Source organism: Henckelia pumila, chromosome 1 (assembly GCF_033568475.1).
Source record: "Henckelia pumila isolate YLH828 chromosome 1, ASM3356847v2, whole genome shotgun sequence".
NCBI classification, from domain to species: domain Eukaryota; kingdom Viridiplantae; phylum Streptophyta; class Magnoliopsida; order Lamiales; family Gesneriaceae; genus Henckelia; species Henckelia pumila.
In genome coordinates this window covers 160906128-160929317 of record NC_133120.1, presented here as the reverse complement: position 1 = coordinate 160929317, position 23190 = coordinate 160906128, and the positions used below count along the sequence as shown (strand labels likewise).

Here is a 23190-nt window from a genome sequence, read left to right as displayed (position 1 = left end):
AATTTATGGTCTAAAACAAGCATCAAGAAGTTGGAACCAGAAATTTGATGAAACAATTAAAGATTTTGGTTTCATCAAGAACCCGGAGGAACCTTGCATGTACAAGAAAGTAGTTAAGGATGCGGTGACATTCTTAGTGCTTTATGTTGATGACATCCTACTCATTGGGAATGATGTAGGGATGTTGCAGTCAACAAAGATATGGTTATCAGGTAGATTTTCGATGAAGGATTTGGGTGAGGCATCCTACATTCTTGGGATACAGATCTATAGAGATAGATCTAAGAGAATGATAGGACTCACTCAATCAACCTACATCGATACCATATTGAAACGGTTTTCAATGGATGGGTCCAAGAGAGGACATCTACCCATGTGTCATGGAATTTCTCTATCCAAGTCTATGTGTCCCAAGACTGATGAAGAGATAGAGAATATGACACATGTACCATATGCGTCAGCTATAGGTAGTATCATGTATGGGATGATATCTACCAGACCGGATGTAGCATTTGCTCTGAGTGTCACGAGCAGATATCAGTCTAATCCTGGTCAAATGCATTGGAAAGCCGTGAAGGACATTCTTAAGTACTTGCGAAGGACTAAGAATATGTTCATGGTTTATGGAGGACGAGAACTCAAATTGGAAGGCTATACCGACTCTAGCTTCCAAAGTGATGTGGATGACTCGAAGTCAACCTCTGGATTTGTGTTAATGCTCAATGGCGGTGCTGTCTCTTGGAAGAGTTCCAAGCAGGACACCACAGCGGATTCCACCACTGAGGCTGAATACATTGCAGCATCAGCTGCTGCTAAAGAGGCCGTTTGGATGAGGAAGTTCGTCCAAGAGTTGGGCGTCATTCCTGAATTTGTTGGTCCAGTCCCGGTGTACTGTGACAACACGGGTGCCGTTGCTCAAGCAAAGGAACCAAGGTCTCATCAAAGATCCAAACACGTACTGAGGAAATACCACATAATCCGGGAGATTGTGGAAAGAGGAGACATCATTGTCGAACGAGTGGCCTCTGCAGACAATATCGCTGATCCGCTTACTAAGCCCTTGCCAGGACCATTGTTTGACAAACATCGCGAAGCAATGGGTCTACGTAGTATGACTAGTTGGCTATAGGGCAAGTGGGAGATTGTAAGAGTGGGTGCCCAGTGAGCCAACTGTGTGGCTATGGGCTTTGATGACTCTTTGTATAAACAATCTTTTGTTTAATATTATTTACACTTTTATTAATGGCAATGACTTTATATTACTTCATATTGTGATATACTATTGTTGTTTTGATAAAGACCTTGAATATACTATAGTGTATGCAAGATGTGGTAGAACATGGAGATGTCTATCATGAAATACATCTTATAGTCACTGTATATTCTAAAACCGTTCCTAGTCGATTGAGCCGTCCGATAATAAGGATAAGGATCGCTCGAGTTTGAGACTAGCATTTGCGATGCGGAGTACCACGTTTCATTGGTAGGGAACATGGAGATGTTCGAAGCATGCAAATGGATATTCATATGATGAATAATCGAACTACCCTATCCGGACTTTCCAAGTGGTTATCACTTATCGAGTGGATAAAGTCCGCGGTTTTGGTTGTACACCATTAGTCCTTACGACTTGAAACATCATGGAGACTCTATATGCTAGTACTGTGCTTTGACTCGTTTACCGACTCTGAGGGGGTCATCAGGTGTCGAGATTGGGTACAGTTACGACACATATAGGAGTCGATGCATTGTTGTCAAGGATTCACCACATACTTGCGAGTGTGGATATCCTATGCGATCTGAGGAGATATTAGTGTGACAAATCTCTGGCCAGAGTACTTGATGTGATTTAAGAAATGGTTTCTTAGTAGCACATGCGATGTCACTAATTTGATCTTCAAGATGCATTGCATAGTTATCGAATCTTGAGCGACTCTCGATATACCAATGGTTGTTGATTCGATCGGGATATATGGATGAAGGGACCGTACTGTACGCTAACCAAAATCTACTGGTTCTTGTAGGCACTATCAGTGATACCTAGGGAATCATGGGGCGATGTTGCTAGGCGCTTTACCATGATTCGTTGGGCAAGTCGGAAAGTGTTGTTCCGAGTCACAAGGAGTTGTGAGCCCACGGCTAGCTGTATCCCTGAACCATTGAGGGTCACACAGTGTAATGGAGTTTTAATCCCCGTTGAGATAGTTAGATTTAAAGAGTTAATTTAATGAACTAAGGAGTTGGACTTCTTAAATAAGAGTAAGGGAGTAGGATTTCCTAAAATGACATAGGGATGGACATTTTTGGAAACCACTGAATTCGGATTCAGGAAAATTTATTTTGACTTTAAAATGTGCAGAAATGGTTTCTGTGCACATTGGTGAAATCGTTTCATCAATCGGAGTCACAATGAATTTTATATTAATTTCTGAACGAGCGGGCTTTGCTTGTCGGGCCCCAGCTTATGACTAATGGGCCCTAAGGTGTTAGTGGCCTGCATTATAAATAAGTTATTTCAGTACAGAAATTACATAGAACAGGTCATAATTTTTGAGACAGAGCAAAAATCGAACCCTAGCCTCTCTCTCAACAAATCGGCCGAACCCTCCCCCTCTGCCCGAGAAATTTCGGTCTGTGATTTTGAATCGCAGTCAGGAATAACGAATCAGATTCGTTTAATCTCTTCGCAGAAAAACTTCTGATAGATTTTCTAGTGCAATCTATCAGAGGGATTTAAAACCCCATTCGTGGACCTGATTGAAGGAGTTCATCAGTTCCTGGGAGATACAAGAAGCGCAGAGAAATCTGTGTGGTGTCCAACAATCTCGCTTCGAGATTGAAGGTAAAATTTAATTAACAGTTATTTGAATTTTACACACACAATAATTCAATCGTTGAACGGTTGATGCCCACACCATGGAATCGTTCCGTGAGAAAAATTTTTTAAACTTCCGCTGCACCGGGTATCAATCGCAATTGGTCTGGGAACTCGCCAGTTTTCCAACAATACCACCGCTGCGGGAGTATCTATAGCAGCGGTTGTAGCACCGCTGCAGGAGTACCTATAGAAGCGGTAATACCACCGCCGCTAAAGCAATGAATTAAAAACGGCTATTGACCGTTGCTAATAGTAGAAAATGTGACTAAAACCAAAACTGTAGATATGTTTCATAACCGCTCTAATAGATGCCAATAGATGCATTTCCGCAGCCGCCTCAATTGAACACCAATCGAAACGGTTATAGAAGTTGTACCACCGGGAGCAACTTCCGCTTCTAAAACCTTTAGCTCCGCCAACAAGCGAGACCGGAATTGAACCGGAGGTAAAAGTTTAGAAGCGGTGGCAAACCGCATCTATAGCTTATAAATAACCGGTGCTAAAGCCATTTTTTTTTGTAGTGTGGATATGTGTTCACATTGAGTGGTACGGCAGTAAGTTGGGTGTCCAAGTTGCAAAAGATTGTTGCACTTTTGACTACTGAAGCTGAGTATATTTCAATGAAAGAAGCTAACAAGGAGATGATATGGTAGAGATCATTCCTTGAGGAATTGTGTCAGAATCTTGAAGATAGCACAATACACTGTAACAGTCAGAGTGTTTTTCAATTGGCAAAGAATCATGTTTATCATGCTAGGACGAAGCATATACAGGTTCGGTACCATATCATCAGATCAGTTTTGGAAGATGGAATTTTGATGCTTGAGAAGATTCCTGGAAGCAAAAATCCGGCTGATATGTTCACAAAGGCGGTGACCATTGACAAACTGAAGTTATGCTCGACTTCAGTTGGACTGCAAGCATAAGAGAGGAGGAATGAGCTGCTGCTTTGACTGTGTGAAGCCATGATTGAAATCAAGTCTTCAAGTGAGAGAATTTTTAGGTAACAGACTGGTGGGATGATGGCAGGTGGAGGATGGGAGAGTGAATTAAATGCATTTAATTCACACGTAATGAACGCGTAAAGGAGCTCTATAAATAGAGCTTCTTTTCTTCAGTATAATCATCCCACAGCGCAGAGAGCAAAGAAAAAGAAAGAAAAAAGAGAGAGTTCTTGGGTTTTTTTGAGTGTTCTCTTGTGTGAGTTAGAAAAATATTTTCTCGGTAATACTCGATGTATGAGATCGTGTGAGAGATATAGTGTTTTGTTTACACTTGTAATATTTCTCCGGTAATAAATATTTGCAGCAGCTCCGTGGACGTAGCCTATATTGGGTGAACCACGTAAATACTTGGTGTTTTTATTGATTATTTTATTCCGTAATTATTATCGTCATGATCACTCCGGCATATTGAATAACAGGTTCCGCCACAAAAGAGTATTTTTTTTAGCAATTTAGAATATATATACAAACAAATATCCATAAAAAAAGCTAATCAAAGATTTTTTTTTTTTAAAATTCAGAATTTGAGTGATGAAAGGATGGAAAAGGAACTGGGTTCCCAATCTTTTCTATAAAATAATCTAGAAAGTCTACATATATTGTTTGGTTTCAGCATCATCAATTTGAGAAGAATGTACTTAGAATAAAATTTATTTATCATTTCCATTGGTATCTGTACGATCCGTATAACTTGAAAGACAATTAGGATTGGAATTGAATTGAAATTCCATTTTTCATTTCATTGTTCATTAAATATATTTATTTATTATTCTTCATCATTAGTTGTTGGAATGAAGAGTGGTTCCGAATTTTTAGAAATGAATAATCTTTTTTTGTTTATTTTCTATTAATTGATTAAAAAAAATCAGAGACCCTTTAGAGTGAAAGATTGTCTTTTTAAAAAAATAGACTTGCAAGGATTTAGATTTGAAATTTACATAAATCTTTCAAAGCTAAAGTTTAACCAAGTAACCAACGTAAATGGTAAAGAAAATGGAGGGATAAAAATGACGAGGTGGTGGGAACTGGGAATGGAGCTGGTTCGCAGAAACGGTCGCGGAACGGGTGAAACGTCCGTTCCGGAACGGGAACGGCAGCTGCCGCGACAAAGTTTCGGGTGAAAACGGTTGATTAATATAACATTGTTATTCTTTAAAATATCGGCGATTTCGCGTACGTCGCGGAACGGAACGGTGATTTCACGGATTTCGCGGTCATCGCGGAAAGTTTTATGTAATTTTTTCAATTTTTTTGAATTAAAAATATTCCAAATTATATAATTATTTATATTTTATTATTAAAATACTCCACGACCATAACCGCGACCGTTCCGTGAAATATCAATAAAACTGGAATGGCAGCCTCTGCGACGCTCTCCGCGACCGCGATTGCGAACCATGAATGGAGGGTAAAGATGGGGATGAATACCGAAGAACAATTGGATGGACGACTTCATTACTTGTTTTTTCCTACCTTAACCAAATAACCATGGTTGAAAGGGTGGTAAAGAAAAGGAAGAAAAAAAAGTAGACAAATCAATTAGTAAAATAACATGTGTCATGATTTTAATGGTTTAGAGCAATACCCATGGGTTAGGTTCGAAAGAACCCTTGTTTCACATGTGCTAGTCTTTAAATATTCATGTCACCATTATCATAAATCAGTTGATAGAAAACGACATCATTTTAGGTTACAACTGCACAAGAAAGGCCTCTACTTCTAATCATGTTAGTCATATATATATAAGAGGGGAGTCGGGCAAATGCTGCCTCATGCCCGACTGATATGCCTGGCTAAAATAGCTTATTTAGGACCGTATTTATGTATTTTGTAAGCCTAAGATAGCTCAATACAAGTTTTTCCGGTTCACTTGTCGGCCGGAAATTATTTGAATGTTTGCAAAAAGTTTAAGGAAGAGTCATGTAAATCTCAGAGGAGTCGCTAAAACCTATCATATCAACGAAATATATATAGCGTACATCTTTTGACCATTTTCATCATAAATGTAAAAATGCTTAGGTTAGGAATGATCGATAGGGCAAAATATCTATATTTTTTATTGAATGCGAAACATATCATATTATCTCAAAACCCCTATCGTTAGTCTTTGATTTGAGCATCGTAAAAGCTCCAATGGAAACAGTTGTGCGACGCTCTCTAACTTGGCTTCCGTTCCGTGAGTTCAAATAACCATATGGATTAAAGAAACTTAACTTGTTAATCTATACTAGCTATAATAGATAAAATATGATTACAATTTAATTTGGTTCATTGTTTTCCGAGTGAAAGATTAGCATGCAGTAAAATTAAGATTATTTAAATTGTCATAAAATATAGAGGAATAAAGTAATATTATAAAAAATTGTTGGAGTCATACAGTACGATAAATAATTTTTTTTTTTTTTTTCATTTATTTGAAGCTAAATGAATAAATATCATACTATAATGCATTTAAAAAAATCGGGGCCACTCTTGAGGTATGAGCCCAGGCTAAGTCGATGCTGCATATGGAGGCAGTGCTTTCATCCGCTCATTTTCAGACACGTGGTAAGCGGGTTTTTTTTTAATAAAAACAAGATTGTGTTTAACCATCATTCCATGATTCCATCACCCATGGTATTAGTTTTTTACTGTAGCCACGCCACAAAAAGGGCAGGAAAACTCTCACAAAATTCAAATTCGGCTGCCTACTTTTTCTCCCCACAGCCCATATATTCCCGCCCAGTGTCCGCTCTAAGTCCAATGTCATATGGGTAATATCTAAATCATTTATTCAAGAGTTTACATCTCAACATATATGCATAATTAATACTATAGGGTTGACATGACAAATCATGAGTTATTAGATCTTCTATTAAGGTAATACCCTTAAGGTAGGTTGAACTAAACCCCATGGTAATTAGTTTTTGACTGTAGCGACGCCACAACCCATATGTTCCCGGCCTGAGTTCTCCCTGAGTCCGACGCCATCTCACGTACGCTCATTTCCATCCTGAGTCCGACGCCATTTCATGCCACTGCCACCCTGAGTTTTTACAATCTCAAGCCGTTGCTGCCCTCCGTCCGACATCATCCGACAACATCTCACGCTGCTGACGCCAATGTAGGAGTCAGAATTTCAGCTCCACCCGGGCTAGAATTTTTTAGCGAGAAAGCCAAAAACTATAGAAGCTAAAAACATGGATTTTTTTTAAAAAAAAACTGTAGAATTTGCTATAAAAACCCTAAAAATATATCCTCAAAATTAACCACAAAAATATTAAATATTTCTCAATGTATATGCAAACTTCATCATTATTTGGTCGACGTATCTTATAAAAGTGGGAGCATTATAATATCATAAAGTTTTAGAGGATAGAGATTGAAGATATGTAAATTTGATGAAAGACAACTGAATTGAATTCGCGTGAAGTCAAGCCGAGACTGAAGAACGACCAATTTTTTCTTTTTGTTTTTTTGTTTTTGGACTAGTTCTGAAAAGTAAAATGTGGGCTACTTAATTTTTTGTAGGGAAAATTACATATATTACCCTTTGTGAAATTCCGGGTTTGTTGATAACCCCCTATGAAAGTTTTTTAAGCTAATAACCCCCTGTGATTCTAAATATATAGCAAGTAAACCTTTACAGCTAAAAAATTATGAAAATACCCCTACTTAAAAAAATAATTAAGTTAATTTTTTTTATAATTTTATATTTAATTGAATAAAATAATCAAATTTTAGTTAAATAACTATGAAACTTATATATAATAATTTTATATTAATATTTTCATTTTTTAAGCAGGGATATTTTCGTCATTTTTTCGTTATTTTTAGCTGAAAAGGTTGTGCATGATGCATATCTAGAATCACAGGGGGTTATTAGCTTAAAACTTTTTCATAGAGAGTTATCAGCAAACCCAGGATTTCACAAGGGTAATATATGCAATTTCTCCTTTTTTGTAATTAGGTCACTCAGGCTAATATAACATTAGCCCAAAAATAATAATTAATTTTTTAAAAAAACATAATCAAGCTACTTTAAAAAATTTAAAAAAAATTGGGCCACCCGGACAAGGGGTTGAATTCAACGCTCCAATGCTTGTTGTTTTCTCTGAGTTTTCTTTTCCTTGCCTAAATCCAAGATTGAAATCTAGCAACAGATATACAGAAAGCCTTATTGTCAAATTTTCATTTTGAATTCTTGTTCACAGCAAGGAGCATTCAAAAAATGAAGAAGCATATACACGAGAAACAAAATGGTCATGTAAGCTATCAAAATGAAGATGTTTAGATGATTGAGATGAAAATTGGGGAGATGTAAAAACATAATCACATTGTTCTGTCCCCCGCTTTTCTTTCTTTTTTTTTTTTTTTTTTTTTTTTAACATAGTAGTAGGAGATAGATATCGAAATGAGGTTTTTTTTGGGTTAATTTTTAAATAGAAGTAGAGATTAAAATTTTTTTGATCTTTGTTGTCATGCAATTTTTTATTTTCAAATGTTATTGTGTTCATCCAAAATGACAGTGGATAAATTATTATTTCATTTTTTCAGCTATAATTTTTGTTTGAAAATAGAAGATGACAATTCATTGTCACTCAAAAGAGTTGGAGGGAGGCTACGGTTAAGAAGTCAAAATCGATCAGATTCCAAGAATGCAATGTGAGGTTCTTGATTTTTCTTCACAAGAAAATGCTAAGGTACAAACTGAAAGCTCTATTATCGATGTTTTAGAGAGTAAACTAGAAGTGGGCAAGATTGTGAACAGTGTGAAAGATGCTTATTTATTATATTGTCAATATACACATGCCAAGGGATTTAGTGTGAGGAAGGGTGATCAACAATGTTTTTCTCATACAAATGATCTTCAATCAAAGGGATTTAATTGTTCATGTGAAGCTTCGAAATATGAAAAAAGATCTAGTAAAAGTATTGCAATTTATCAGAAGCCGGTCACTAGAACTAATTGTAAAACCAAATTGAAGATTGCATGAGAAAAAGGAGGTGAATGGAGGGTAAGTAGATTTGTGACGGAGCATACCTATGAGATGTTTGCGACTGATCAAACACACTTGTTAAGATCAACACATAAGTTAATGTTACATGGGAGAGAACTTTATAACGTAAATGTACGATTTCCTCTAAAAAAATTTAATGTTACATGGGAGATAGGTATGTAAATGAGCCGAGCCGAGTAAGGGCTCGAGCTCAGCTCGAGCTCAATCCGAGCTTTTATCATAAGGCTCGGGCTCTGCTCGTTTAGTATATATAAAAGCTCGGGCTCGTCACGTTTATCATATTAAACGAGCCTGGATCGAGTTCAGCTTGTTTTCAGGCTCGTTAAATAGTCTTGTTAGAGAGCTCGTTTTCAGGCTCGTTAGTGAACTCGTTTTCGGGCTAGTTAAGAAAGCTCAGACTCGTTAAGTGAGCTCGTTAGAAAACTTGTTAGGGAGCTCGCTTTCACGCTCGTTTTCTAGCTCATCAGACATATAACAGAGCTCGAGTTTGATTTTTTTTTTTGATAATAATTTTTCGATCAAATTGACTATAACTTGATTTATAATCTTACCATATATGATCTAAAACTTCAACCTCCAATACAGCCCAATTCGATTTATCCACCAATTTTATTTATCAAAGTTTTCGATCTTTATGAATTTACAACATCATTACTAACTGCTCAAGTCATGATATATCTTGAAATCTCCGAATTTATTATAGATAAAATTCTTGCAAATTTCAACAACAATCCTTCGACTGCTTTCAATCTGTACAAGTTCAATGTGCACTATCTTATACTATATAGTACCCAATTGTATTAATCATTTCAAAAATTTCACCACACTATCAAATAATTAATAAATTCAAAATTCAAGCTTCATTATTCTTTTTATCTTTCAAATAAAATCTGAAGCTCCCAACTAAAAATCTTAAACCCAAGTTTCGAGCACTTATTTTTGAAAAAAATCAACATTGTCAATGTTTATTTCACAAGTATATAAAACTTTTTTGTGTGGCATAAATATTATAATATTTTTTTTGATTTAAAAAAAATGTATATTTATTTTAAATGTTTTTAAAAAACCACCTCACTATTATTTTTTATAATGAGATATAAGCATTACTTGTGATAGGATCTGCCCGTATATGAAATATTTTATTTAATGATATTATATAACTTTATTAAAATATTGTGCATATATACATATATTGAGTTAACAAGTTTTAACTAAACAAATTTAATTAATTTAGATAATTTTACAACTTCTTTTAACTAAATTTTTTTAATATCATTCATCTATCTCATATAGTTCTAATTCTCGTAAAACATTTTAAATAAAATTATTATTTCAGTTCTTTAAAAATGTATTGATTGAATTGTCATTCATTAGTAATATTGCACATATAAATATTTTATTTATTGTGTTTTTAAGAGAATTTTAATACAATGATTTTAAAGTTAAAATAAAAAATACAAATTGTGGCTATATCCAATACATTGTAAATTCATCTTTATTTCAACAAAGTATTATTTCTAATCATGTCATTTGCATTAATATTAATATTTTTTTTATTTTTCCACTCAAACTCAAACTAGATAAATCCACATAAATTAAATGAACACATTCGTGAGCCTCCGAAACGAGCCAAGCCCAAGCTGGAGCTCGCGAGCCTCCTAAACGAGCCGAGCTCGAGCTCGGGCTCCCGAGCCTATTAACAAACATGTTCGCGAGCTCACGAGCCGAACATCCTTAAGTTCAAGCTCTGCTCGTGAAAATTTTCGAGCTCAAAATCAAGCTTGGGCTCAACTCGATAAGCTTACCAAATAAGCTCGAACGAGCTTTCTACCGAGCCGAGCTCCGAATAGCTCGCGAACTGTTCAGTTTGTTTACATCCCAAATGGGAGAGAACTCGATAACGTAAATGTGACGAAATGCAGATTCAAAAGAACACGTGCAAGCACACTACATAAGGCAACAATTTCAAAAGTTCACAGTCAAGGGAAGGATGTGAATACCATCGAACTGTTGGTAGGTCATACCTGCTTGTTTTTCAACTCTGTAAAAATTTAACCTTCATGAAAATAAACAACTCTGCATAATAATTTAAATAATATCGATTGATATTAAACAGTGGGCACACGACTTTTTGAAAGAATTTGACGTCTCAATTACAGAAATACCAAATATATATAATTTCAGAGATAGTGTTATTTTTAGTGCTGACAACACTTAAAAAAACACTTATGCAGCGGAATAAATAAAATAAACAAAAATGAAATTACTCAGATATTTATGCACAAGTAATAAATACTTGTGCGGTGCCTCAGGGCAAAAAGATCACTAGTAAAATAAATCAGTTTACAAAATAACTAGTGATTGTATACGAAAATATATTTTTCTCAACATGTTGAGAAAACAATAAAACATCCTAAAAACTAGTCAAAACTAGAACAAAAACCAATAGAATGTTTTCACAATCAGCCGAGAACAAAAGAACCCAATCATCCACTTTCAGAACACTCTTTACTTGTGTGCTCTTCAGTGTCTTCAACCCTCCTCGACAACACTGGATCTCAATAATAAATGCTCCAGAATTTCTTCAATGGCCAGCCTCTATTCTCTGCAATTCTCGTTCTGTCTGCATCGTTCTTGTAGGATAGTCTTCTTAAATAGATCTTTTTTTAAAAATCCTACCTAAAGTTTAAACACAAAAGTAGTTAGGATAAAATATGTTATCTACTTATTTGATAAGATATAACTAACAAGAGATAAGATATAACGAACCTCTTTAAACAAGAGATAAGTTATTCAATTCTGATTAATCATGATAAGATAACTGTGATAAGATCAATTTAAATCCATGAGATCAATTTAACCACATGTCAAGAAAGGACAAAATTTCAAATAAAGAAACGTGATATGCACGTTATTTCAAACTCCCCCTTTTTGCCTTTCTGGACAAAACACATACGAGCAGATAACTCCCCTGAGTTAGATAACTACTGCTCCCACTGAATTTTATCACTGTAGTACTGAGTGTTGTAAAGTAGTGTTGGCAACACTCAACACCTACTGTCAATACTTAACAGACGAGAACAGTAATCGTACTTTAGACACACAACTTATAAGAATTCAAATCAAGACAAAGAGTTTAAACAATTTTACCATTCATCAGAGCAAGACAAGCTAAACAATAAAGCCACAGAGTAAGAATTGTAAGAACTAGCTCCAGCTCCTGATTATTTTGATTCATCATCGTCATTCGCTCCAGAAGGTTCAGCATCATCTCCCCCTTTTTGTCCAGAGAGGGTTGGTAAACCAAGCTTGTGTTGGTACTCAGCCAATAAGGCTTCATAGTACTCAATATCCGCCTTAGTGAATGATTTTCTGCTCTGCATGTTGCATTTGAGATCTGATTGCAGTAGAATTCAAGACAAGTAGAGCAGTATTGTGAATGATAGTCGGAGGAACAGGTTCAGTTTTGGCAACACTTGGTGCAACACCTGTCCAAGGTAGATCAATCTTAAGATTTCCTCGCAAGAGGTAGGAGCAATCTTTAACAACCCATCTCCTCTCATCAATTCTTCATCAGCTTCCTTTTGAAAACCCTGGGACACCAACATCCCATATATCAATGAGGGAAAAGGTAACTTACTTGCCTTCCACCCACTATCTCTGAATGATGTAATGATGCGGAACACTTGCTTTCCAAAATCAAACGGAGCTAAAGTTCCAACAGCAAACAAAACTAAAGCTTGTGGTTTTGTAACCACTGTGGTGTTCGCAGATGGAGTCCAGTTTCGAACAGCCAGCTTGTGTAGTATTGAAAAGAACGAGGTCAACTTAGCAGCAGAAAGTCTGTCAGGATGAGGAGGGAATTTCTGAACAAGCCCTCCAGTTATGAGCTTGGTTATCTGATCAATGTTTTCATTGAATGCATCATTCTCGACATCAGGAGTATGGTAATGCTCATTGATGAGCACCGGAGTAAAGTCATAGACTTTTCCTCGAACATACACCTGACCAAACTTGAGAGACTCTTCATTCCACGTACTTGTATTCAGATTACAATAAAATTCAAGTACGGCTTTCCTGGAAAATGGTGCAGCAGTAGTAACTGTAGATAACAGTTCTTGTTTTTCCAGAAAACTTACTAAAGTCTGCTTGTTGAAGGCGTCCAAATATATGTTCTTTTCTTCCCAGCATCCACGAGTGGAATGGATTTCCCACTCATCAGCAGACTCTTTTGAGTAAAATTTAAGACTGTAAGCTTTTGAAGGATCAATCTCACTATAAGAGTCATCTACAGTGTTGGCCTCAGTGTTGGAAACACTGTCTTCTGCAACCAGTTCATCCTCGCTTGCAGAACTCTCTGTCTTAGCTGCTTCATACTCTTCTTCCTCAGAACTTGAAAAAGATGTATCATCAGACTTCTGAGGCCTGTTGTCCTCATATTCTTGTAGCATTTCAGCGTCTGGTTCATCATCATTAGAGGGATTTGGAACAGTGGCCTCAAGTCTGGACTTCCGAATGCTATCCATGAAGGAAGCCAGAGAAACTTCATCCTCATCAGAGAAGGCAAGCTCATCACTAAGTGCAGTTTTATCAGAAGCCTTACCTTGGGGCTTTGAGTCAGTATCAACTGGCATACTTGATGTCTCTTTTTCAGTGGGAGTCACATCAGTCGAGTGAGACATATCATCTGAAGAACTTGAAACCTTCGCCTTTTATTTTGCATCAGATGGTTTTGGTCTCTCCACAAATTCAAAATTATGATCCTCAGAATCATCTACAGATGAGAAGTCTGGGTCATCCAAAAAAGGTCTCGAAGTCTCCCCCTTGCTTCGAAGTCTCTTGGTGGTAGTGAAATCTGGGTTGTACCCTGCTTGGCGGTTGGATCTTCGTAGGATTGGCGGTGCTGGAAACACGTGATTCAACACTGAAAAATCTGGGGGATTTTCAATGTCAATCGCATTCCCAGGTTCTCCAGGGGCAATGAAATCAAGCGGTTCTGGTTGAACAGCTGCTGGAACGATAGAGAGAGAGAGGGTTTTTCTGAGGGTTTATGCGACGATGAATCTTCTTCCTTATGTCCCATCTCCGAGCGTATGTCGTGAACATCAAAAGCTTTCCCTGCCATTTTTGATATTCAGATGTGAGAATTTCAGAGAGATTAGGATTTTGGGAACACGATGATAAACTCACAAGATAAATCCAATAAATAGGGAATTTAGGATTTAAACGGTAACAAACCCTATCATTATAAATTATCTCTCAGACTCCTAATTTGATTGGACTTCTCTCTCTTAACGGTAAAAAAATAAAAAAATAAGGGCCAACGGGTAAAATTTTCAAATTGAAAATCCTTAATTCCAGTATTTACACGATCAAATCAATGTGATAAATCATTATCTGCCCAAAGTTAACTCCACGTCGAATTAACACCACTGAAACATATTTAACCTCAAACAATTCAAAATTTTAGCAAGTAGAGAAATTTTCAAATTTTGCTTGTTTACGAACTTTTAACCCTTGAACAGGAAATATTCACAATTTAATGCATATGCATGACCTAAGTTATGCCTAAAACAGAATGCAATGTGATTCAACAATAAAAAGCATGTAGAGTGTGCACAGTACGTGTTAAGCACTAGTGTTGACAACATTTCCCAACAACTCTGTAGTCTTGAAAATATTTTGATGAATATTTCACACTTACAGAGCCATGTATCACAATTTTTTGTTTTGGTTCAGAAGTGGTAGCCTGCACACTAAAAGAACGGTCTTTCTCGGACTCCTTTAGGTAGATTTTTCCAATTTTCTTCTGATTTTGAGTTTGATTCTCATGAAAGATTAATCAGTGAGATTTTATCAAACTATACTATAAATTTGCGAAACCACTTTTCACATGGGACAAGATCATGGAATACACGAACATCCCTCAACTACTTCGTGGTTTAGTTAGAGCACATTATCATGGCAAGTGTGATCTAAAAAGAATTTTTGCAAAAAGACTACAACATGTTAGTCAATGTTATCAAACAGTGCAAAACATAGGACAAAATGAAAATGCAGTATGCCTAAAGTCCTAAAAATGCACATGCATGTTTAGTGTTGTCCTTCAGTGTTGGAAACACTTAAGAACAGCAACCTTGAGGATTATAAAGAACACATGCTGAGAGATTTCCTAAGACTGGAGAATCTCTCGAAGTCTAATGCTTTTGTGAAAATATCCGCCAATTGGTTATTGGTTCCAACAAACTCCATATGAATCATGCCTTTCTCAACTAAATCTCGAATGAAATGGTGTCTTATGTCAATGTCACTACAACAAAAATGCACAAACACAACACTTAAAAGACAATGCTTTTAGGAAAAAGCGTTGTCGTTATATATTTTTTTATTAATCAAAGACAATGCTTTTTTTAAAAAGCGTTGTCTATAAGCGTTTTTTTTGGGTCAAAGACAACGCTTTTAAAAGTGTTGTCTATTAGCGTTTTTTTTCCTATGTATTACAACACTTTTTTAAAAAATGTTGTAGAAGAACTATTATTTTTATTTAAAATAAAACTTAAAATAAAAATAAATAATACTATTTGCTTATCAGATCCCCAAAATCCCCAAACCCCTTTTCGATTTTCTTCTCGATCCCTCAGTGCCGCGACGACATTTCCACTTCTTTTTCCTCCGGATCCGCCTTATGCTGTGTTATTTCCTCCTCCGACCTGGAATGCGTGGATTTCCTCTCAATTCCTCGCTGCTTTCCTTCCACGCACGAAGATACGTGCCTCCATTGACTACTCTGTCACTGCGAACTCCGAACTCTGCATCACCACTAGTGCACTGGGAGAAAGAAGGCTCAATCTGCTGCAGAGAAATGGGTCTTGTTTGGTGATTTTATTTTACCATTTTCATTTTTCCCGTGATTATGCATATTTGACTTTGATGTCAAGCTATTGCCTTGCGATTTGAGTCACGATTTAGGCAAAAATGCTTCGATTTTTTTGTTCTTCAATTTCTTATCTGCTCCTTCTCAAAATTTTAAGACATTCTCGGACGTAGAATCCACAGATTTGCTTCGTTTCTTTTTCGATTTTTGTAGTTGGCGATGTCTGGAAGCTCCGGTGAACTGTGGTACCTGGAAGGTTTTCATTGACAGAAAAATACTTCTTGTTAGACAAAGTCAAAGACTTGTTCGATCTCGGATATGCCAGTCGAGCAAGGTTATCTCGCTACGGCTCGTGAGGGCCGCCGTGCCTCTGCCGTCGAGGAAGAATGTTCCCCTTTCAGTGTATTTTAATTTTGTGATGTTTAGAGTTTAATTTTACGCTTGGAATTTTAAATGAATTCATGATGGCGGCATCATTTCTTGATAGTTTGATTACCGTTTGGGAGAGCTGGATCCTTGGATTTCAACTCTTTGTTTTATTGATAGAAATGCTACTTACATTAATGTGAGCTCGTCTAATTCCACTCTAGGCTAGGGCAACATGCTAAGAAGTGCACCCTAGGAAATGCATATCATCAACATTTTGGATTAAAAGGGTCAGAAATCGAATTGGGCTCTGGATGGCATAAATTTTGACCTCAAAAACGAAATCAAAGACTTAGCAATGCACTAGAGGACATAAGGACTAAGGTCTAAGGAGTCGGTGGAATCGAGCTGGGGTACTGTGTTTCTTTTTTTTTTTTTGCGTGGTATGATTCGATACAAAAATGATGATCATGTTACATGGTTCAGATTTGCCCCATAACAAATTATGAGACCTTAGTAGTAGTAACTTAAGTTTATCCTTTTTTCTCGTGAACTCACCATTGCACTGATCTGATATGGACCATAGTAATAGTTGTTTTTTAGTTTTGGTTGTTTTTAATATTTTAATCAGGTAGAGAAGTAGACTGAGTACTAAAGGCCAACGCTAATTAAAATTTATGCCGATTTCACGTGTCCACACATTTGTTGAATTGTAGGAAAATAAATATCATATAAAGCATGAAAACTTTTGATTATTCTATGTTGTTAGTCATTTCTTGAACTGTGACGTCTGTTAATATTTTGTTACAGCACTGCTTTTACCCTGTGATTTTCTTTGGAAACTTGTGAGGCATGAATGGTTAATGAATATCCACGATATCAAGTATGTAAACCATATCCCCATACTATAATCGATTCTAGCAACAAAAGGAAATTTTGTAAGTCCCAAATGATTTGTGACATGTTTATTACATTTGATATATCAGCAAAATTAAAAGTTCATGATGTACTGCTGCCTTTCTCCACATTCATGGATTAAATTGGCTAGTAATTCTCAAGGACGATAAATGTTAAAGTATTCGTTTTGGGGTGTTGAAGCTTATGTTTTTTGAAGGCTGATGAGGAAGAAAATACATTGAGTGGTTTTTTTTTTTTTTCCTTTTTCAATTTCCAATTCACGTGTTTGTGTGACTTCAATCCTTCTATCCTGGTAAACCAACAGCTCTGTCAGTGGGGTTATATGATAGGGAAATGGAAGAAGTATTGAGGTCAGGAGATGGTCAGTGGGGAAAATGTAGGCAATCGAACTAGTTTTTTGGTGGAACCTTTTGCTCTTCATTAATGAAAGCATTTTCGCATTAATTTGTATTCTTTACATGATGGATGGCTTTATACTTACCTACACGATGTACAAATAGTTGGCTTTTTGGCTATCTATGCTTTATACATAAAAAGATGGCATCTTCCATTCGAGAATATATGACCAAGAACAGGTACTTATCAAACCAGTGTATTAATGATAATTTTATGTCGTAGTTCATGTTCTTTTACTGATAAATATTTTTTTAAGTTTACTTTTCATTTTAATCTATTCATATTTTTTTTATGTTTGTTTTTATTTTTAATAATTTACAGTATGGAGATACAAATTAAAGGAAAAGAGATTGTAGCGGCTTTTATGAAAGCTCGGGATGCTAGCATGTGCTGAAGTGATGAATCAAAGTTTTTCAAGATTAATGCATATTTTTTTTCCTTGTGTTCATTAATTTAGAATTCGATTATTTTTTATATTTGAATTATATATAACATTGGAAGATTGTATATTAAATTTTATTTTAGAAATTTTTGAATTTTGAGTGATTGATAATATTAAAAAGTTGTGATTTATTTTTTTTTTTGTTTTTTATTTAAAAAAACAACGCTTTTTTAAGCGTTGTCTTTTTCGAATACCACAACGCTTTTCCGAATACCACAACGCTTTTAAAGCATTGTCTTTTTCGAATACCACAACGCTTTTTAAGCGTTGTCTTTTTCGAATACCACAACGCTTTTAAAGCGTTGTCTTTTTTAAATACCACAACGCTTTTTCCGCGTTGTCTTTGACCGCAGTCTTTTACAACACTGCCTACGACAACGCTTTTTCTGGGACAACAACAACGCGGAAAAAGCGTTGTGGTTTGCCTTTTTTCTTGTAGTGTGTGTTTAGTTCGAGAGTGTTGTACTGGGTTTTTATATATGTCAATGGCACTTGAGTTATCACAGTACACAATTGGAATTTCACTTTTTAGACCATAGTCTTCTAGCATTTGATTCATCCATAACAATTGAGAACAACAACTTTCAGCTGCCACATATTCAGATTTAGCAGTTGAAAGAGACACACAATTTTTTTTTCTGCTATACCATGACACCAAGTTATTCCCCAAGTAAAAACAACCTCCTGTGGTGCTCTTTCTCTCATCAACATCCCCTGCCCAATCTGCATCGCTATAACCCACCAAATTTGTGTTGGTTTCCTTAGTGTACCATAGACCCAATTCTAAAGTGCTCGCCACATATCTCAAAATTCTTTTTACAGCTTTCAAATGTGTGACTTTAGGATTAGATTGGTATCGTGCACACAAACACACACTGAACATAATATCAGGTCGACTTGCACTCAAATACAGTATGCTACCAATCATGCTTCTGTACAGAGTGTTGTCAACACTGTTTGCAACACTGTTTTTACACAGTTTTTCACTTGATCCCATTGGAGTTTTCATGTGTTTAGCATTATCAGTACAGAAATTTTTCACCAAATTCCTAGCATATTTGCTTTGACACAGAAAAATACCATCACTAATTTGTTTTACTTGCATTCCTAAGAAATAGTTCATTTCACCAACCATGCTCATTTCAAAAGTACTAGACATGCATTCAACAAAACCATTCACAATTTTTTGTGATGAACCACAGAAAACTATGCCATCAACATAAATTTGACAAATGAGAATGTTACCTTGGCCTTTTTGCACAAACAGAGTTTTGTCTACCTCACCTCTTTTGAATCCAATGGTAAGCAAGTATTCGGTGAGCCTTCCATACCAAGCACGAGGTGCTTGTTTTAGTCCATATAGTGCTTTCTTCAGTTTATAGACATGATCAGGATAGTGTGGATCTTCAAATCCCTTTGGTTGTTTTACATACACATCCTCATTTAAAATTCCATTCAAAAACGCACCTTAACGTCCATTTGAAAAAGTTTCATTTTTAAGTGACACGCAATGACTAGTAACAGTCGGATAGACTCAATGCGGGCTACAGGAGAGAAGGTTTCATCAAAGTCCACCCCCTCAACCTGTGTGTACCCCTGAGCTACCAACCTCACTTTGTTCCTCACTATATTTCCAGATTCATCAGTTTTATTCTTAAAAATCCACTTTGTTCCAATGACGTTACTGTGGGTGGAGGAACCAAATACCAAACATCATTTCTCACAAATTGTTCAAGTTCATCATGCATTGCACCGACCCAAAAATCATTTTTTAAAGCTTCAACAATATTTTTTTGTTCGATGCTAGACACAAAACAAGAGTGCTTTACCTGAGAGTATACAGAGCTCATGCATACCAATCCTACCATTTTTTTATAGTCAACTTTCTCCTTTTTTTGGGGTTGACTGCTTCCTTAAGCATCTCCAATGATTTGAGATGATGGATGATTTTTCTGAATTCGAATTGGGATATCATTTCCATCATCATGAAATTCTTCTTCAGATACTTCCTGTTCATCAGTTTGTTCAGGTGAGTTCGAGGTAAGTGTTGAGTTAGGTGTTGTGCTCAGTGTTGTGGCAGGTGGGACAACACTTGAGACAACACTAGAATCTGTGTGTGGAGTGGCATTATCCAGTAGATCATCCACGTAGTCTTCCATTGTTTTACCTTTCAAATCTGCAAAGTCATCAAATACCACGTTAATAGACTCAATAATTGTCCTAGTTCTCAAATTGAACACATGATAAGCTCGACTATTTAATGCATAACCAAGAAATAGACACTTATCACTCTTTGAATCGAACTTGGCCAGATGTATCCCATCATTTAACACAACATATACAACCAAAGATATGAAAATACTTGAGATTAGGCCTCTTTCCCATGAGGATTTCATAGGCTGTCATAGTAGAACCTTTTCTCAAATAGACTCTATTGGAAATATGACACGCAGTATTCAAAGCTTCAGCCCAAAATCTTTTTGCAATGTTTTTCGAGCTTAACATAACCCTTGCCATTTCTTGAAGAGTTCTGTTTTTCCGCTCTGCAATTCCATTCTGTTGAGGCGTTTTTGGTGCTGAGTATTCATGTGAAATCCCTTCCTTTTCACAAAACTGATCAAATAAGGAGTTTTCAAATTCCTTGCCATGATCTGTTCGTATCTTGACAACCTTCAAATTATACAAGTTAGTGATCCTTTTCATCAACTTTTCGAAAGTATCAAAAGTCTCAGACTTTTCTCTTAAGAAACTTACCCATGAGTACCTTGAAAAGTCGTCAACACATACAAGAGAATACCTTTTACCACCATAGATTTCAATCTCCATGGATCCCATTAAGTCCATGTGCAGGAGTTCAAGACATCGTGTTGTCTCGAAGTCTTGCAACACTGGGTGTGACACTTGAGTTTGCTTTCCTTTTTGACATGGTCCACACACGTATGGAACTCCAGAAGTGAGATTTGGCATCCCATGTACAGCCTCAAACTTACTTAGTTTCTTCAGTGCTTTAAATTTAGCATGTCCTAACTTTTGATGCCATAGATCCAAATCATCAATTTTGATATGCTTGCATGCAATATCCTCTCCAAGTTGATAGCAATTGTCAGATGATCTGGAACCTGTCAAAACACACAAATTATTCTTATCAAGCACTTCACAAAGGGTTTTATTGAATTTGACATAAAGATCATCATCACAAAGTTGACTGATGCTAATTAGATTAGCATTCAATCTTTCAACATGCAGGACATTGTGAAGTTTGGGCAGTCTTTCCACATTCAAGGTGCCTTTTCCAACATTTTTCCTTGGGCTCCTCCTCCATATGTCACCTTTCCTTTGTCCTGTTTAACATAATCAACAAGGTATTCTTTCGATCCTGTCATGTGGCGTGAGCAACCACTGTCAAAGTACCAACTACCTGCAACATTAGTTTTCATGGAAGTATAAACAACATTGCAATTGGATTTAGTTTTTGGTACCCAAATGTTTTTCTCAGTATTTTTCTTCTTGGAAGTGTTCTGGTGCAGTGTTGGAAACACTGGATGCAGCATTATCCTTTCATTCCTGTACATATATTCATACATGAGCTTAAAACAATAGAGTTTGATGTGACCTGGTTTGTGACAATGGTGGCAGATGTACCGACGCTTCCTTTGCTTAACCCTCTGAATAGTAGGAACTTGTGTTTTTGGTGGGAGGGAATTTTCTTTTGAAAGACTGATTAAGCTACTAGTAGGGTGACTGTTTTCCTTAATAAACACAGTTTTAGATTACTCACCAACTTCGAACTTGCTATTCTCAAACCCTAGTCCAGTTCTATCATTTTGTCCAATCATTAGCATTGAATCCAGCTTGGCTTTACTTGAGTTGAACTTGGAAAGTGTAGCTGTAGCTCTTCCAAGTTCCTCTTTTAGTCTATACAGCTCCATATATTTCTTGCTCAGAATGACTTCAAGTCTAGCCACTGCTGCCTTCAGTTCACTGTTTTCTTTTGATAGAGCCGAGTTTGATTTGTTCCTTATTACCCAATCAGTAAACAACTCTTCGTACATCTTCTGGGCTTCTTTAAGTGACAGCTCATTATCACAAACATCTTGATCATTCAAATTTTCAGGTACAGATATATTCAAGCAGAACAGCTTTTGTTCAGTGTTGTGGCCAAGTGTTGAGACACCTGTAACAACACTGCTCTCCTTCAGCTTCAGAACAGCTAGCCAGTGCATTGTTGTCACTTCTGCTTCTCCTTGTTCTATACCCTCTTCATCTTCATCATCACTTAAGGAAGCATTCATCCCTCTTTGAAGTCTTGTTGGACACTCACTTGCATAGTGACCAAAACCTATTCATTCATGAAACTTTACAGAATCAATCCTCGTCGAAATAGTTAGAGTTTTACCTTCCTTTTGTGTTTGAAGTGGATTCTTGGATGAGGTTATATTCTGATTTGATCCACCAATTCTCAAGGGTCTTCTACCAGTAGGAGTGATGGACTTTTCAGATTTCTGTCCAGGTTTCTTTGAGTCTCTCATTCTCTTCAAGTAGTTACCAAATTGTTTGGTAAGTAGGGCAATTGATTCATCTCCCAAGTCAGACTCATTTACTCCCTGTGTCAGATCAACAAAATCATTGTATGAGTTGTTAGAAACCTGTAGAGCAATAGACTTATCTTTTTCCTTCTTCCCCATATTCATATCTAACTCAAATGTTTGCAATGAACTCATTAGTTCATCTAAACTCAGAATTGATGTATCCTTAGACTCATCAATAGCACATATCTTCATTCTAAATCTTTCAGGCAGTGATCGCAGCACTTTGCTTACAAGGCATTCATTTGATATAGCATCTCCTAGATTGATTGCCTCATTTTTAATCTTCCTCAAGCGGCGTTCATATTCATCAATTGTCTCACTTTCCTCCATTCTCAAATTTTCAAACTGAGTAGTGAGAATTCTTCTTTTGGTTCGGCGCATACTTTCAGATCCTTCACAGTGCATTTGAAGTTTTTCCCAAGCCTATTTAGCACAAACACAGTTAGTCACCAGTGCAAACATGTTAGAATCAAGAGAAGTAAATATTGCATTAAGGGCTTTGTTATTCATGTTTGAAACGGCTGTTTCTTCAGCATTTCAATCTGTTTCTGGTTTGAGGAGAAAATCTCCTTCTCCATCAGTTCTTCTGGGTGGACTCCAGCCTTGTAACACACGTTGCCAGGATTTTTCATCAATGGATTTGATATATACTCGCATCCTGACTTTCCATATAGCATAATTGGATCCATCCAAGGTTGGTGGTCTTTAAGAAGTCCCGGAATA

The 23190-nt window shown here is 36.4% G+C and overlaps 1 protein-coding gene across 1 annotated transcript; it reads right to left on the bottom strand.

Annotated features, from left to right (window-relative positions):
* Positions 1 to 19791: 19791 nt before the first annotated feature.
* On the bottom strand, positions 19792 to 22797 carry LOC140874332 (uncharacterized). Its single transcript, XM_073277611.1, has 5 exons — positions 22275 to 22797; positions 21668 to 22217; positions 21297 to 21442; positions 20241 to 21219; positions 19792 to 20131 (listed from the first exon to the last, which is right to left on the bottom strand). Exons 1-5 carry the CDS (start codon positions 22795 to 22797, stop codon positions 19792 to 19794), a joined length of 2538 nt encoding a protein of 845 aa, XP_073133712.1.
* Between the last annotated feature and the right edge of the window lie 393 nt (positions 22798 to 23190).